Raw genomic sequence first — 14,573 nt, 5'->3', positions numbered from 1 at the left:
CGATAATCGTACCTGATAACTAAAACACACTGTAGAATGAGCAGAATCCCTTATTATACACCATTTAATAAGTACATATCTTTAATCCATGTACATATATAGATTAAATAAAGTGGAGAGCACCATCTGGAGTTTTCCAACATTTCAGTTTCACTGTTATGTCTAATGACATTTATACTTAGTATTTTCAGTTAAAATAATTCAGCTCTAAACTCATTCTTTATATTGATTTTTTCTTTCCAAATACCTGAAATTGTCCTCCACTCTCTGAGGTGCCCTGTGATGTGTGAATGAGCAGAGCAGAAGCAGAGTGAAAAACACCTATAGCAGAACTCTGAAAAAAATAATACTCCCTTCCCCTGCCCAAGTCGATTAACTCCCAAACTAAAATGCTCATCAGGTGAGAGACACACAGTCACAAGGAACAGATGAAGATTCGGAGATGAAAAGGGAATATTTACCATTCTCAAAGTAAAACCGGTGGAAGTCCATCCCTTCTACCAGATTACCCAAAGCTTCAGGTTCAAAAGATGTAAGGCCTGGATCACAGATTTTTCTGTGGAAAAGAGGAAATTCTGCAATGAGCACATGTGGTTACGGATCACAACTTTGGAGAGATTATTTCTAATTGTTTCTTTCATTCCTTTCAAACATTTCACCTACTCATGCCATCACACTGGAAAAGAACAGTACTTTACATGAGGAGAAGGCACGGAGTTCTGGTTTCAACTCAATTAGTAAATTTGGCAGCTTACTTTAAGTGGACCACATTTCATATAAATCATGTTTTGACCAAAAAAAGACCCAGAGGTCAGTGTAATTCCAAGTAGAAATTTTTACTTGTGATGATAAAAGCTGCAGCTGTGCAATGCAAGGGATATTCTTTATGCCTCACATCATTATGTAAGCAAGATTTAAGTATTTTCTTTTAACTACAATGGATTTATACTAGCAGCTCTTCTGAAACTGGCGATGTCTGAAGCCAGGGCAAAGCAGCCATGAACACATCTTGTGTTTTGTGGGGGTATCTGAGAAGGCATTTCAACAGTACGTAACTCCAAGCACAGGCACTCACATATAAACAGGAGTATTTACAGAGACAGTGGCAAATACCCCACCTCTCCTCACTCCCTCCAAAATGAGGAGCTTACGTGTAAGCCTCGAAGTCCCCGTTGTTGATGGCTTCAATCAACTGCTCGGTCACCTTGATAATCTCCTGCTTACGAGCTGGGGAGAGACACAAACCCAATCTTACAGAGGAAGGCAAAGTGGAAGGTGACAGCTGATAGGTATTCTGCCACTTCCCAGTTGCCACTTCTCTTCCTTTCTACGACCAAAGGACATGATGTTACATTGCTGCTTTACACTGATTTGCCTTCAGTGCACACTTGTATCCACAAGGAAATTAAACATATGTCAAGATCAATCCACTTCCCTATCACACTTACAATCATCTTTCCTTCACTGAAGGATCTGCTGTTTAAAAAGCAAAACGAACCAAACCCCAACTCTAAATTTCAAACTCAAGGAAGCTGACTACTGTTTCACAGTCAGGCTGTAGCAGCTCTCTTGTGCAAGCAACAGTTGTAATTCCCCAGCACACTCCTACACATGGATTTGACCATTAACACAAGCATGCCTGGAATGTTAAAACTGAAGTACTGAGAGAGATCACATCCTTCTTCAAAAGAAAATGCTGGGGAGCACATAGAGAAAGTAACTTTCCAATGCTGTGCTCAAAACTGGCACTGTGGTGTTAACCTCCTCCTAAGTGCACACCTAAAGTATTCCGGTACAAAGGACCAAAAAGAAAACAGCAAGGAAAAATGCGATGAAGAAAAAAGTGGATATAAAGGTCTAGCAAGGCTTTTTGCGAGCAAGCTCTTGACTATTAGCACTACGGCTAAGAGTATTTCAAGAATGAATTGCCTTATTTTTCACAAAGACTGTGGAAAGAACAAGGACTTTTAATGAAGAGAGCAGCAATGCCTCCATTATCAAAGGTTTAATTAACATGGGCCAGACTGTGTGGACACTGTATGGCATTACCAGCACCAGCCAAGTGGTGGGATGGCTGAGTCAGAAATAACAGTGCAGTCTTACAGAAGGCTAGCAAAAAGAAATCCAGAACAAGCAGACCTCGTGCAGTGAGGAAATTACCAGTTCTGCATGCAACAGCTCACATACATACAGCTGAGCTAAAGGATTTGATTAAATAACCCAGTAACACATCTCAATCAGAGATGAGGAAATTACAGACCATTAAATCAGACAGTGGGAAATGAGGTAAAAATCTCTGATCAGTTGCTACATAATCATGAGCTCATGTCAATGGATAACGATATAAGCAATTAATATGTCTACAAAGGTACTGTAAGTTTCCACACACAAGAGACACAAAACCACATGGACACATAATTTATCGTCACTTGGCTCAAGACAACTGGCAATATTCCCTTTTTCACTAACATCAGTCATGCCTTTCCCGAGTTTTACCATGGTACCTATTCTGTTGAGATATGCAAGATATAATTCCACATCAACCCCCAAAGGGAGAAACTGAACTGTGTTGCCAAACTGCTGGTTTTCCTGGTTTTAGTTCCAAAATTAAATTGCAGCGGAACATTTGTTTTCATTAAGCTTTCTGACAGAAGCCACCTAATATTGGAGAATGTGGTTCCAGCAAAGTTTCTCTGGGCTGTACTAACATCCAGGAGAGCTGTGTCTGCAGATGTATCCATGGGATGTAAAACACATCCATCAGGAAGCTCTAGAGGCCAGCAAAGCCAGCAAAGGAGATTACAGTAGTTATCGCTGGCTCCATCCAATCAATCAGCATCCAACTCCAGCACTGGTGTCAACACTTTAGGAAAGACTTCACAGTTCCCAATGCAGACTCTCAGGAACAGGAAGATGTTGCCAAATCATCTGCCTTTCTACTCAGTCCTCAATTTTTCTACAAAATTACAAGCACCACGTGAAACTCTGTGAAAGTCACTATGCTACCCTCACCTTTCAGCAACACCCAATTACACATGTATTAGACAATTACACTTCTTCCTACGTAGTGATCTGACATTCTCATTGGCAGTGAGCCAAAGGGAGAAGTGGAGCACAATTTAGAGAGTGGAGTTCCAGAACTGATTTATCCTATTGTGCAAAACTCTTTTGTCTTGTTCTCAGCCCTTACTCAATACAAGAACAAGGCAGTGTGAAATAACAGTAGGCATCAAAGACTAATTAAAATACTCAGGAGCCACTGTGATTTTACACAAACCTCCTCCTGATTGTTTTTAGCTTTTACACCTTCTCCTGTGGCTATTTGTGGGGGTGCAGGGAGACAGACTACAAATAGAGACCAAAAGTGTTTCTGCTTCATTGTCTTGGAAGCAGAGGTTTAACCTGGAAGCAAGGAAGGAAGGAAGAGAAAGGAGGTGGGAAAACTGAAATACAGCAAACAGAAAACTGGAAGGAGACTGGAAAGCAGCAGAAGGAAAATACAGCTGTGACTTGGTGGCCACGTGCATCCAGTCAAATCCTTGTACTTACCCTGAGTGCAAAGGAAGATATAGGGAGGGCAGTGGAGATAAACTAAGGTGAAACAGTACTGGCAGGAGCCATGTCCTGCTATTGCAGACAGCATCTGAGAAATAACTGTCAGTTCTTTAGAGTGGCAAGAAAATCACTGAATTTTCAGTATAAGTTTGATGGACTCCACCCAACGTGTGCTCTTCGATACTTCCAATTTTGATTTCCATCTAAATACACACTCCAAACTATGCAAGGACAACACAAGGCATTAGGGAAGAGGCATCTAGCCAGTTCCCATCTGCCTGATAACTGTCACTTACGATCACCATTTGCCTTTGATTTTTTCATTATTTATTTTTTTATCCAATAGTAAACTTGGCTTGTATCGAATTCTAGGACAATTATGCTGTTTGATGTACAGTGGCAATTTCATGCTATTATACTTTTCATTTGATGTGCAGTCAGGACTCCATAAATAAAACTAAAGAAACTAAACTTCCTAAACGAAACTGACAGCTGTAATGAGATTATGGTAAAACTAGTTCAGCTGCTTTTTCTACAGAGTGTGGTAAAAGTCATTTCAAAAAGTAAAGCCTGACCCATCTATAGTTTCTTAGAATATGACAATGGCTTTCTCCACAGCATAGAATGACATACTCTGTACACAAAGGATAACTCAGCAAGAATACACCTGGTGCCTTTAAAATGACTAAGATGTGAGGGAAGAACACTGATGACAGAAGCCAAAGGTGCTGAGCCATTTTCCTGAAAACTAGTAAGGAAACAGACTGCGGACATAGCAAACTTATGTGGAAAAGATGGTGGCTTTGACGTTCTTTGCTCAGAATATGGGTGAAGTAAATACATTACAGAAAAGACCATGGACCTGTTCCTTAAAGAGCACCTTTACCCCCATAAGGTGAAGGAGTTAAGATAATTAATAGGGGTTTAGCAGTTAAAAAAAATAAATCCCCTGCTTTGGCAAGTAAGTAGGCATATGACTAATACAAAGGCAGTTCAAACAAAAATATTATGAAGAAGAGCTATATAAAGACCAAATAATAAGAAAAAGAACAAACACGAACATTTCCAATCACTGGCTAAAATGATTTGTGCAGTACTGCTGTAGCACATGTGTTAAATTTAAATGAGTCATTAACCTCTAGCTATATTTCACTTTTTTCCTTGCTCAGGTACAGGATGAGGGATAATCTTTCAAAATTAAAGACCACCATTAACACTAATATCTAAACAAGATAAAATGAGGAGAAACACCATTTAAGCAAAAAGAATCTAACACTATCAGTACTTTAAACCTACAAGGAGCAGTTCCCTAGGTAGTGAAATCAAGTATCACAGGAAAACAAAAGTACAAAACAGAAGCAAAAACTGTTTTTCCAGCAAGGAGCTCTGTGGCTTTTTTTTTCCTTTCCTGTAGCCCCAAGAAATATATTAAACTCAATCTGTAAGAATCACATAGAAATGACATTTTGGTATTTTGATTGCAGGGAGAAAGTGGAACATAAAAATGAGCTGTAGATATGTGAAAGTGAAGCCTTCAGAAATATCTGTACCAGAAACTTCGCGTTTTATGACACACAAGAAAAGAACCCTGAGCACTGTATTACCCATCATGTTTTTCAAAACTGACACCAGTGAAAATAGTAATTTAAACCACTTTATGCTTCACTCAGATATTGGAATGTCTTTCTCCTGCCATCACCCCTTCAGATGACTATGTCATTGCTGTACTGCAACGGCTAAGCAGTGAAGCACCTTTCCAGAAGAACAAGGTAACCTTGTTCCAGATTTGCACATGCACTTGGAGACGATTAAAATGATTTTGCTTCTAACTTGCTCATATGTTTCTCAAGGCAAAAATGCTTAAAACTTTTCAACTCAGTACACTTAACTACATATCTCAGTACACCTCAGACTGGATTAAACTCACAACATTTTGGACGTGTGTAAGTACGGACAAGTGAGTTCTCTCAACTCCCCTCCCTTACAGTCAAGGGAGAGAAATCAGCACTTTCAGGGCACAATTCATCATATCCTAAAATAGATTTTTAAGACAAATGTGACTCATCTGACCTATTTGCATTGGCTAAAGGGAGTCTAGACAACTAGCTCAAACACAGATCTCTACACTGTGGAGGAGGGTTAAATCTGGGGGGACAAATCCTACCGGTTGTGCTGTTGTTTCAAAACAGGACAGTTGGTATCAAGGTGACAGTGATCTGCTAAAATGGAATAGCACAGCAGGGGGAACTCAGCTTCACTTCCCATCTGAACATCGGCCCAACAAACAGCAGTTAGATGGAAAGCACACAGCTAGTCAAGCTATTTCTATACCCTGGAAATGACCGAAGTCTGAAAAGAAAGAGGAAGAGACTAGAAATTTTATCCTGTGTTGTATAACAAGTTCTGGCTGTGGGGATGTAACAGATTTCATTCAGCTTTACAGCGTGGACTCCTAAACATCACACAGTGTTCTTCCAAATGATTCTGATCACACCAATATTTGCAAATTCTCTGCTGATAATTTTCTTACAATTTCTGCCACAAATATTCCAATTAAATAATAGAGGGGAGGGAAGGGGAGGGGAGGGGAGGGGAGCATGAATTAACAACTGACTGGGTCTCAGATCTACACAAAACCCACCTAGACCCTCAGCTGACAAGGCATGCTCCAGGGGACTTGTCATTTAAGAAGTTTATCAAGATTCAGTGTACAGAAGACCAGCACTTATCTCTTACTTCACACTTAACCTTAAACTTTGATAGGGACTAAGACATCTGAGCTGTTATCTCACATGCACACCCTTTTCCTAGAGCCTGCTGATTCCAAAGACTCACTCTGATTCATCGAATTATAACATGGATGGATGATCTGCAGAATATTATTTAGGTTATTTTAGGTTAGATATCTTTCAGCTATCTAAAAACTGGTAAGCCTGCTACTGCCCTAAAAAAAATTTAAATTCTTTAGCTATGTAGGCAAATATCTGAAAAACTAACCCAGAACTTTTCCACCCTGTACTGACAAAACAGATGCAATAAAATTAATGTGTCTATTTCAATTAATGTTAAGCAACTTGTCACATGTCATACACAGTATATTTTCATTTATATGGAATCAATTATGTCTAAAGATGGTCTCTCTTTATGTGATTATACAAAAAAATTACACTAATATTTATGCAGCACAGCAAATGTTGGCAAATGTTTATTTTTTGACGACAAATCACCTACAGCCTCAGATCAAAACTGCATCATGGTTACCACACTTACAAGACACTGCTCTGTGGTTTCCCAACGGGCTACTTAAATCGTGGAATCTGGCTGCTGTCTCCAGAATGATGTTTGAAGCCTTGATGAGCGAGACATTAACAAGATTTGCTGCTGTGCACATTTTTATTTAAACTGTGCTCCTGCCTAATCCCTCAACTAGTTCAGAGAAACAGGACATGTGAGGTTGCCAGCATTCAGATCTGAAAATGCTGGGCACATAAAGGATACTGTGTGGATATCCACTGTGGATGGAATAAAGCCTTACGGCAGGTGTTACTGACATGTCAACCCTCAGTGTTACGCAGCCCAGATCTCTCCTATTAATGCCTCTCTTTTCCCAGGCTCTGGGCGCTTTGTGCTGGCAGTATTTGTAGTTCTAGTCTGATACACACTCACCTGTATATTGATACAGCCTCTCTTGCTCCTCCCTCAGAATGAAGCTATGCTTTCAGCATTACCCAGCAACAGCTGTGACCGGAGACAGCCCATCCTCTCCAGGACTGATTTCTCTCACCTGCATTAGCTAACCCCACCAAAAATTCCACTCAAGTTTAAAATAAGGTTCACACCAATAACACACAGCCCATGCTCCCAAGGGCCCGCCTGGATCTCACTTTTACCTGTGCAAATGACCACTCTTACCACTAGTGCAACTGCCCCAATACATGTTGGCTGCAGGATCAGAATCTGGCAAGCACAACCTACATTCCCAGGAAGTCATTCCCAGTTTCAACTCACAAGGTCCCTTCCCTCTAAGGAATTTCTGAAGAATTTCTGAGTTCATTTATAAACAAGAAAGGCTCTACCCAGGTCTTTTACATTTTACCAACACTGCAGATTTCCTTTAGTCAGTCGGTCACTGACCATCACAGATCTCCTCCTGAGCAGAGCAGGACACTTTCCAGTTGTCCTATCAATGCTGCAAGTTAATAGCTGCCACAGCAGCTTCAAGACTGGTTTATCAACGGGGATGCTCAAGAAAGGAATTTGATATAATAAATGTAACAGGTAATTAATGCTGAGGCCCTATCCAGGATCCAAGCAAGAGGTGAGGCAAATCTCTCTCCCTAACCTAAAAACTACTGCAAGGATTACTCCTGCAAGATACAGCTTTCTGAAATACAGACCTATTTATCCTGCTGTTACAGGTGATGAAAATATTTTTACAATTACTAACAAGAAGAAAAAACCTAAAAATTTTTACTTTTGTAAAGCTTAATCACAGGGCATTCCTAGATCAGGCAGATCACAGCATTGACCTTTTTTGAGCTTTTTTCAGATGGTGGGGAGGGAAGAGGAGGAGAGACAAAGGAGATCATCTGACCGATGAGTCTCTCAACTTACATAGTACAGAGGAAGGAGTGGAGTGGGAGAGCTCAGACTCAAGCGATTGACTCTCTGAGTTTGCATTTCTCATGGACTTGCCCGCTGAATTGATGGAAAGAAACACAACATATGAACAAACAAAGATGAAGAGGTAGAGTGTGATCAGACTCCTCAGCAGGCACTGGCAGCAGGAGCGGCCTCTGGGGCACGGCAAGGGTGGTGACCAGTGGGATGAAGAAGCAATGGAAGAGGAGGAGTGGTGGGTGGAACTCAACCTCTCCATGTCCTCCTCCTTTGTGAAAGCTGTGTGAGGGTCAAGTACATGTGAAGAAAAAAAGAAGGCCAAAAGAAAAATAATGATAATTTAATTAGAAGCAGCAAGAACTTAGAAAATCTTTGAGCACACAAACAATGTTAATGATGTACTTTCAGAGGCAGTGTGGGTGCCAAAGAACAGTTGTAAAGGTGTGAGTGACTCTGTTCAGATGCCAGCACAGATTCACCCCTGTATCCAGTACTCAGATATACAGGGACTTGAAAGAGCTACGGAAAAATTGTTCTTAGAAATTTGAATGGTTTTTTAGGAACGTATATTCCAAAAGAAATAGTTTAAAGTGCTTTCTTTCTACTGTTAAATAAAATTAAGCCAGCAGGTACAAGATGAATTACAAATATATGAAATTTTTCAGAGCAATGTACCTTCCAGATGTATTAAGTAGCACAGGTAAATCACAATTTGTCAAATCTGTAAGTGCCTTACAACTCAGCAATTTTTCCCATTGGGAAGCATCATTCTTACTAATGCTTTCGTTAATTTGTCTCTGGGGGCAAAAAGACACCATGAGAAATCCAGATCTTCTGTTCATGGTACATTTAACAAGGCACCTTTCTGACAGTCTGTGGACAAAAAATAATGGTGATATTCCACAGCATTACTTGAAAAATCAAACCCATATCACAGAGATGCTGCCCAAAAGTTCCAGACTCATTGCTACAGGAAGAAGAAATCCCACAAGCAATCCCAGAAGGAGGCATTGCCTACAGTCCAGTTCTCAGCATGTTCTTCCTGCCCACTCCTGTCATATTTAGGAGGGATCACTGTCATGTAGATTAAGCCCATGATTGATGGCTAATGTTGGAAATTTATCTTAGCAAGGAACCTGAACTACAGCTTCAATTCATTTCAGTCTCAAATGATACAATTAGCTTAATCCTTGAGTTATTAAAGCTCACTGTTGTTTGCCAAGCACTGTTTCTAGTAAAAGAAATATATTCCAGTCCTAAAAGAGGTAAATGTATACACAAACAAGGCAAAGTTACAGATACCAAGATTTTCAGTAAATAAAAAATAAGAAGCCTGATTTTACTGTCTTGAAGTTAAATACCTGCCTTCAAAAGTGAAAACGGGGCAAAATCCTGACATGAGAGAATGCTCTACGCATCTGTGACAGACAGGAGGTAAGAATTTGATCCTGAAGACACATTTATGATAAGTGATATAAGACATTTTTAACTGCTCCCTTTCTTAATGAATCCTAACATTTGTAATACTTGGCACAGACACGCACGTGCACCCCTTTCCACAGCGCGCACGAGACTTGAGTGTGCTGGGGATGCTGTACCCCACACAGACCCGTGTGCCACACCTCTGCAAAGAGGCAAATCAGTAACAAAGAACAAAGCCCTTGATGCACAGCTGGATGTTTTCCGTCTGTGTGGGCTGCACGAAGGAAGGAGCCCTGGCCCTGTTTGTGCGGTCCAGCGCGGCGTTGGGATACCGGGAGCAGGAGTAACGCGCACAACCCACACGCCATTCCCTGGGAGGTGTGCCTCACACTGCAATGCCATAAACTACACTAATACTACTGCTCAGTTCCAGCCACAGCCCCCCGCTCCTTCTTGGAAAGCACAGAGCCTCCTCCAATGTTGTACTCCATGCTGCAAAGAAAAGCAAAAAGGTTTAAATGTTCTTTATCATCTAAGGTGGAAAACACTCCTTCTAGGTCTCAAACGTGGCGACAAACGTCTTGATCATCTTGAGCATACGTGTAAGGACCTGGAGAATTCTCTCTCCTACCTCTGAAATCCAATTGTCCCTATCAGTATTTTATCTCCAGTGGCTGTTGCTGACAAGAGAAAGCTTTCTCACTGTTCTCCTACAAACTATACATCCAGGAATCAAGTTTGGTGTAGGGGGAAATAACCTTTCGTAAGTGCTTTGCTAGAGCAGGAAGCTTGAGCTTGTAATAGGTGTCAGGGTTGCAGGACTGCCTATTCCCTGAATCAATCTTCAAATTAGACCCTGGGGGCAGTGTTAGCTTTAATTTATAACAAAACAGTATGAACAGCAGCCTCCAGTGGAAAGATGGGAAGTGTGAGAAGAATATTAAAAAGTGCAAAACAAGCAAGTTCCCAAACAATTAATAAGAGGGAGATTATATTTGTCGTTTAAATGAACAGAAAATGAAATCCCTGTACACTGTGCAGGGAAAGACTCAAGCAGTATCTTGTTCCTCAGACCTGTGCTTACTGCAAGATCCCCCTTTTGTGTTTTGGGAGTACTGTATATTACGGCCATCCAACCCGCCCTTAACTGTGATACTGCAGAATCATGTAAAAGAATAAGGCCAATTATTTTCACTGCTGTTTTTCCTTGTAGTTGTATCCCCCTGAGGTACAATTTTGTGTGCTAAGCTTCTGACAGAATTTTCTAAAAATCCTACTGTAGTAACACCACATTATATCATCACACAGAGGCCCTACAATTTAATTATTCATTTAATAAGCTTAGTTGTTAAACTGCACAAAATAGTTTGAAGGAAGAAATACAAACTGTTATGATTAGAGGTAAATTACACTGTATTTTCCAATGCACCAGCTGCGGATCCCTGTAATTCTTCTCTCCTTTCACATTAACTCAAACCACCACTACTTCGTTGCATCCATTCTCCCTGTTTTATCTTACTATCACCTGTACATATACCATTTTTCTTTGAGGCCAAAAGCCAATCTTTTTTGTGAATCAGAGATACACAAACCTAATACTCACTTTTTCAAGCCCTTAGCACTTTAAAACAGTGTTATTAAAGTAGGTACGTTAGCATCACAGCATAATATTTAGAGGGGGAAAAAATGGAAACAAAAATATTATCTGTGAAACTACAAAACTAAATTTGTACGAAAAGTTTTGATGTTAGTTTTTTAAGAATAGAAGAAGATTAAAATAGGTGTATGGACAGAACAAAAGAAAACAAAAAAAATACACTGGCATCTGAACAGAAGAAAAATAAAAATGGTGACATGAAAAAAACCCCACAACCAAACCCAAAACACAAATGCATGCTAAACATAAACTAAGTAAAAGCTACAAAGCACTAAGACATTTGTAATCTACTTCTATTATTACTGGAACTAATATCTTAGTTAAAAAGCAGTAACCTTACACTCTTAATCCCAAAACATGCTGGGAAATGGTGTTTTGGGATCGGAAAAGTTAAAAGTTAAGTCCAAAACATATCAAAAGTAATTTCTTCTACAAAAGGAAAAATACTATTCTCCTGTAAGATACATTAGGGGTTTCTGTGTTTAATGACCTACATGAAATACAACCACGAAACTCACGTTACTGCTTCTCCAAACATTTCAAGCTTAAAATCATACCTTTCACATCCTCATCTTCGATAGTCGTGTTGGAACTCTCTGTTGATTCCTGTTGAGAAGTAAGTATGAGTCGAATGTATAAAACAAGCCAAGCCATATTTGCGTGCCTCGGAAAAGGACAGGATTAGTTACAGGAATCATGCAAAGCCTTGAAGCGGGGTGGGATGTCATTCACAAACAAATGGTCACACACCGATTGAGACATTTCCACCTGAAATGGATGTCAAACATTGCCATTCTCCACAGGAGGGAACAGAAACACAATTCCTGCACTCTGATGCTTTTACTTCACAGGAATGTACAGGAAAGTTTTTTTCTTTAACATCCAGCTGTACAAAGTCCATCTGAAATGTATGAATTACCTCAGCCAAGTAGGAGAGCTTGCCATTTTAAGCTTAGTGATTAAACCAACTGTGCAAAATAAGTCATTCCATTCCAATTCCACCTTCTAAATATGCAGGCTGCTGCAAGCTACAATTTACAATCAATTTCCTGTTCATGTGACTTATGCAATGTATATTCAAAAGAAGTCTCACAGTGACTTGAAGCATATTGAATCAGATTATCTCATTTTTATACTGGTTTTGTGTTTTTTTTTTTTTTTTTTTTTTTTAAGGAGATGGAGAATTGATAAACATACGGTAAAAACTTTGACAAACTAAGGCATCTTTGTAGCAGTATTCTTCAACCAACCACTCATGCAAAGGAATGACTCATCTATCAGACAGTTTATTCTTAAGCCATCGCACTTAAAAAGGCAAGGATATTGTATCTTAGTCTTTCCTTAATTACCAGAAACATGAAATATAATGGGCAAATTCAACAGGGCACTGTCAAATCTAACAGCTTCAGAGAGCTGGAAAGTTTTAAGTGGGATGGTTTTTTTTATCTCCATACTTTCTTGAGAAGTAAAACATTAAATTTTTTTTTTTTGCAGCTCAATAACAAAAAAGGTTAACTGATCTGTTTTTATCTGGGAGAGAAGACAGGACTGCTATCATATTTAATTCTTTAAAGGATTTTACAATTAAATAATAAAAGGTAAATTTGCCAGTGCCCTTCATTTACTGTGTCCTCACAAGGCTGAGTCAAAGGAATGTTCAAGAGGGCTAATCCATTACTCAGACCTTCAAAACCCAAATGTGCATTGATAAGTCAAACTAGAGGAATTAATTTACACACAAACAGAACTGAACAAGCCACCATGCTGTCCCTGCCCTCGCTGTGTTAGACGTTCCACTCTACACGGACGTATCATGCTCTAGCACTTCAAATATTAAATAAAGTACTTACAAGTGAATAAAAACCTCACACAAATACAAGTTGTAAACACCATGCAAAGCTCACAGGGCAGATGTAGCTTCTAACACTGAAGCATCCACTCCAGTTGCCATACTACAAGGATCAGTCTTTCAGATAAATTTAGGAGGAGCTCTCCGCATTAAGTGGATCGTTTGTTTGCTGTGACCTTTTGGGACATTGAGTATCTTAGTTGATGAGATTATGTAAAAAAATCAAGTAGATGTAGTCATGCCAATATTTTATCTAGGTTTTCTGGGCTTTAGTGGACTTCAGTGATAAAGATCAGCCTGCTGTCCAAACACAGGCTGCTCGTGGCCTATGGGTTTAAACTCGGGGAGCTGAAAGAGTAGTAACACGAAAACACAAGTTCTGTGTTGGACAGATGCAGGGGACATAAAGGATCGGGATACACAAGCACAACACACACCATCAGCACTTCCATGCTTGAGGAATGTCTGCATGCGTTATTTTGTCACTCAGATCCACTCCTTCTCTTATGAAATAACCACAGGGAGTTCAGACTAGATAAATGGGATGGGAATTAAGTCAACACTGCAAACAGTGAAACTCTTGTTGATGCATAAATTCTTTTCAGGAAACCTAGGAACATGTGTTATATATAAATGATGGTATTTCCTGTCCCTTTTCAAGTCCATGCATGAAAAAAACAGAACAAAACACAATTTAGGGATCAGCTGCCAAATGCAAACACCACAATACATGAGAAAAAGAAAAGAGCATGAAGAAAACATGTAAAAATCAAAAGACTTCTTTGTCACTTGGAATGTGAAATTTTTTTGGAAACTGCCCAGTGATGTTATGGAAGAAAACCAAAGTCCTGTGCGAAAGACATGTCACGACACGGTGTATAAGCATGCTGAGAAACAGCAGATGGGATAAACTGAAATGACATCTTTGTCTGAGATGACGACTGCACGTAAAACTCGCTGGGATCATCTCACCACACTCTGAGAACAGCATTCTTAGGTTTCCCTTAGACTGCAGCATTTTTGGCTGAAATGAGAGAGACCCCCAGCTTCCCGAGCCGGGCTGTGAGCTCTGCCCATTGCTACCAACTCCCCCAAGAGCTTCAGGAGCTCAGAAGCAGCAGGGCACACACAGCAGATGGACATGGATGAAAACAGGCTCAAGAGACACCAGGTATAACAAATGCACGAATGAGATTTTCCTTCACAAATTCTTGGAATGAACCTATTGTGCTGTGGAATAGTGGATGGGATGTGTGGTGTGGAAAAGCAAGATGGAGTTGATTCTTTCTGAATACCTTATTTCCATCAGGGTTGTGGATTACTGTAGTTTGGGGCTCCTGAGCAAGAACAAAATAAAGAGAGAAAGAGTTCCCATTGGTAAATACATTTTCATTGGTGTGAGGGAGTGCAAGAAGAGCCAGCTCACAAATGCTGAACACTGACAAGAGTTAAAACAAACGTTAACTGTCG

The 14,573-nt window shown here is 39.9% G+C and overlaps 1 protein-coding gene across 34 annotated transcripts in view; it reads right to left on the bottom strand.

Annotated features, from left to right (window-relative positions):
• Positions 1-14,573, bottom strand: part of CAMK2D (calcium/calmodulin dependent protein kinase II delta) — a 124,360-nt gene that overhangs the window by 6,522 nt on the left and 103,265 nt on the right. For 13 of the 34 annotated variants that reach the window (XM_048304375.1, XM_048304376.1, XM_048304377.1 and 10 more), the window contains 5 exons: positions 14,399-14,440; positions 11,812-11,860; positions 8,170-8,253; positions 1,152-1,227; positions 462-556 (listed from right to left, as the gene is read on the bottom strand). In XM_048304375.1, the coding sequence (XP_048160332.1) occupies positions 462-556; positions 1,152-1,227; positions 8,170-8,253; positions 11,812-11,860; positions 14,399-14,440 (346 nt within the window). The remainder of the gene's footprint in view (positions 1-461; positions 557-1,151; positions 1,228-8,169; positions 8,254-11,811; positions 11,861-14,398; positions 14,441-14,573) is intronic. The other 21 variants (XM_048304393.1, XM_048304398.1, XM_048304402.1 and 18 more) reach the window with 3 other exon arrangements.

The sequence above is a fragment of the Corvus hawaiiensis genome, chromosome 5 (genome assembly GCF_020740725.1).
Source record: "Corvus hawaiiensis isolate bCorHaw1 chromosome 5, bCorHaw1.pri.cur, whole genome shotgun sequence".
NCBI lineage: Eukaryota > Metazoa > Chordata > Aves > Passeriformes > Corvidae > Corvus > Corvus hawaiiensis.
This window is presented reverse-complemented; position numbering and strand designations above follow the sequence as displayed.